The sequence below is a fragment of the Capsicum annuum genome, unplaced genomic scaffold, assembly GCF_002878395.1.
Source record: "Capsicum annuum cultivar UCD-10X-F1 unplaced genomic scaffold, UCD10Xv1.1 ctg3733, whole genome shotgun sequence".
Taxonomy (NCBI): domain Eukaryota; kingdom Viridiplantae; phylum Streptophyta; class Magnoliopsida; order Solanales; family Solanaceae; genus Capsicum; species Capsicum annuum.
In genome coordinates, this window is record NW_025844378.1 from 1 (window position 1) to 3,558 (window position 3,558).

The following is a 3,558-nucleotide window of genomic DNA, read 5'->3' on the forward strand; positions in this document are numbered from 1 at the left end:
TTTTTTTTTTTGGAGCAACCTAAAAAGAAAGGGTGCCACATAAAATGGATCGGACGAAGTACATGTATTAGTTATATGAATTTTTAAATTGCAAATCAAACACATGCTTATTTTATACCTAAATAATTTACCTTCAAACTAGCTACCAAACGTGATATTACTTGTGCAGTATTTAATACCTGTATAACTCACCTCCAAACTAGCTACTAAAGGGCTCCTTATACTTTATCTATCTCAATTTATGTGAAACAATTTCTTTTTAATCTATTCAAAAAATAAATAAGATATCACACTTCCATAACAGGGAATAACCTAACTTTTAAATTATCCTTTTACCCTATGTAAAATAATTTATATAATTATATAAATTTTAAAAGTCTTTTTTTTAAACTTTCTTTAAAATTAAATAATATCACATAAATTGAAATGGACGGAAAAGTGTAGTATGTTTTAACCTATGCACTCAAACAAAATAAAAAAAGAAAAGGGGGAAGAACTTTATCATATAAAAAATAGAAAGAAAAACAGAACAAAATAGTAAAGCAGAGAAACCTTAACCACAACGCAAAGAGAGAAAGAGATAAATATTTTCAAAGGCCCAAAATGAAGGAATCAATACCTCCCAATCCCCAGCCAAATCTCTGCAAAGGTATATGTTGCATTTCTCTCTATTTTCTGTTTTTATTTGTGTGTGTATCTAAGTCAATTTTTACACGCCTCGACTATTTTGTTGAATATCTATTAGAGATGAGCATCCGATAACCCCCGAATTATGACCAAAGTTGCTACAACACACTCCAACTTCACAACGACTCTATTACCTCCTGAACTCAATTTTAGCGTATTTTTGTTACCTCTTTGTGTTTATATGACACCTTTATTACGTAAAATGGGACCCACATCAAAGGTGTCACATCGACTAAAAGGGCTGACAAAAGCTGCCACATCAGCTAAAAAGGGTGACAAAAATAGGCCAAAATTTAGTTCTGGTGGTAATAGGACTCCCGTGAAGTTGGAGTGTGTCGTAGTAAATTTGGTCATAGTTCAGGGGTTCTAGATGCTTTACTTTATCTATTATATATCCTAACTTAGATTCAGCATGCGGGCGAAGCTAGAGTATTAGTTACGAATATGGCGAAACAAGTATAAATCTTATATTTGTGTTAAAAAAATTCATTTATAACTTATACTCGTTCAATTTGTTTATCTTGCTTTCCTATTTCGCCAAATCTTTAGTTTAAACTTCTCATAGGTGCATGTTTAAGACCACAAAATAAAAGATAGTTTGATTACATTCTACGTTATCTTTAGTTTAAGACCAAACGACAACCCATGCACTAAAGCTCCCGGTGTGTGCGGGGCCCGAGGAAGTACCGAACCACAAGGTTCAATTGTACGCAACCTTACCTTGCGTTACATGACAATAAACTTTATCAGTTACTTCGGGGCTCCCCTTTAGTATAAGACGGCAAGATTCAAAAGTTTATCCCAAGTCAAACCAGACAAACAGATTGAAACAGAGGAAGTAGTAAATGTTCTAGAGCCCAATAAGCCGTCTTTTCTAGAATGTAGAACTCATAAACTCAAAATTAGAGATCCGTTTTTGTCAGCATAATGTAACTTAGGCATGTGGAACAAAAATGTTTTGCCTTACAAATTGCAGGGAAGAGAGTGATGAAGCATTTAGAGAAAATAAAGCAGATGGATTTCCAAGAAGAAATAATTATGGACATCCTCAGTAGACTACCTGTGCGGTCTCTTCTTCGATTCAAATGTGTTTAGAAGTTTTGGATGACATTGATCTCTCAGCCTTACTTTACGACGAAGCATTTCAATCATGCGAAACATAACCAAAGTTTCGAAAAAATGCTTCTTCTTGACAAAGAGTATTCATTTCATTGTTCTTCCTTATCGTCGGTTCAACTGTTTGAGGATGTACAAAGACTTGATACGCCTCGTAGTGGTAAACTATGGGGTTGGAAGATACATTGTTGTTACGATGGCTTGGTTCTTATAGGTGTTCGTAATTATCCTGATAAAGACTTCATACTTTTGCTATGGAACCCGTCCACAAGAGAATCAGTAGTACTTCCCAATCCGAAGTTTTCACAGGAAGTTACTTGTACTTGGGGATTGGGATATGACTCGACTAGTGATGACTATAAGATCCTCAAGATTGATGGTAAAGAACGTAATGAAGTTCTTGCTCTGAAAAGTGGCTCCTGGAGAAAGATCGATGATCATCCTGCTACCGGTAACCCTGTGTTGTCTGGTATGGATTATTTGGCATTTCGACATGGAGCTTTAGATTGCTTTGATACGCCATCTAATATGGGCTATCTGGCGTTTGTACATGGAGCCTTTCATTGGGTTGATTGTTACTGAATCTGTCTGTTGTTACGTTTAGTATTTCAGATGAAGTGTATGGAGAGATACCGTTGCCAGAGGGACTGGATTTGGTTTTTGATATAATGCATACCAAACAAGGTGTTTCAGTATTGGGAGGCATGCTTTGTGTTTATTCTACGCGTATTCATCAGCGGGAGTACACGTTTAAGTTATGGGTAATGAACGAGTATGGTGTCAAGGAATCGTGGAATCAATTGTTTACTATACAAAGTACTGATCTTTATTCAATCACCCTGAAATACATGTTTTCAGATGGTGAAGTGTTACTCCGTTGCAGCCAGTTGAGACGTAGTGGTTCTGTATTTAAGACATCGAAAGAATCATCTGGCGTATGGCCTCAATCTGATTCGGAATGTATTCAGGATGGTTTCGTTTACACAGAAAGCTTGATCTCTCCGAAGTTGCTTACTTGGTATTGAGAAGCTATTTTATGTGCTTAATCTAGCTCAACATCACGGTTATTCTATAAACTCTGTAACGTGGTAGATTTTTTTCATTTTCTGGGATTGACTGTATGCTGGATATATCTTGTTCTTTATGTAAAAATACAGTTGTTGTATGAACTATCTACATAGTTGAATTTATCAATTTGTATCAGTTCCATTGATTTTTTGTGGAGTAAGTTTTTTTTTTTTTTTTGTTTAGATAGCAAAGCATTTGGATGGATCTAGTACCCTCCATGTATATATATGTACACACTTGACCACTGCCGGGAAGTAAGCACTTCAACTTTGAGTATGTGCATGTAGACACCTTAACTCGTTTCCACTGTGTCAGTTGAACACTCTTTAACTTACAAAATGATCATCTAGACAGACACCTCCAAAATTTATGGGTCATGTCCGCATCGGGATGTCTATGAGACAGTGAGGACAAATTGGAGTGTTTAATTGTCAGTTGAGACCAAGTTGAAGTGTCTAGACGTGCACTCTCATAGTTGGAGTGCTTACTTACTAATTGGTGTCAAGTTTGGGTATCTGTTTATGTGTTATACCTTTTCTCACCGGAGGGCTTAGACATGTCAAGCTTCTGAGACGAGTTAGAAATCTAGAATGATTTCATTGACTGATAACCGAGCAAGAAAGACGCTTTACGCAGCATATCAGAATGACTCCACTGACTAACCACCGAGCAAGAAAGAAACTTTAC

At 36.2% G+C, this 3,558-nt stretch overlaps 2 protein-coding genes across 2 annotated transcripts; both read left to right on the plus strand.

The window, feature by feature from the left end:
* The first annotated feature begins 421 nt into the window (after nt 1-421).
* LOC107851971 (F-box protein CPR1-like) lies at nt 422-3,016 on the plus strand. The gene is made up of 2 exons (XM_016697016.2): nt 422-649; nt 1,664-3,016. Exon 2 carries the CDS (start codon nt 1,792-1,794, stop codon nt 2,383-2,385), a length of 594 nt encoding a protein of 197 aa, XP_016552502.2. The 5' UTR covers nt 422-649; nt 1,664-1,791; the 3' UTR covers nt 2,386-3,016.
* Nucleotides 2,472-2,821, plus strand: LOC124891558 (the record flags this gene model as incomplete). Its single annotated transcript, XM_047403281.1, has 1 exon — nt 2,472-2,821. A coding segment is annotated over exon 1 (350 nt), but the record flags the coding sequence as incomplete, so codon positions are not given.
* Nucleotides 3,017-3,558: the final 542 nt, after the last annotated feature.

Excerpts from the sequence above, each read along its gene's own strand:
- LOC107851971 (XM_016697016.2), top strand. The coding sequence starts at position 1,792 with ATGACATTGATCTCTCAGCCTTACTTTACGACGAAGCATTTCAATCAT.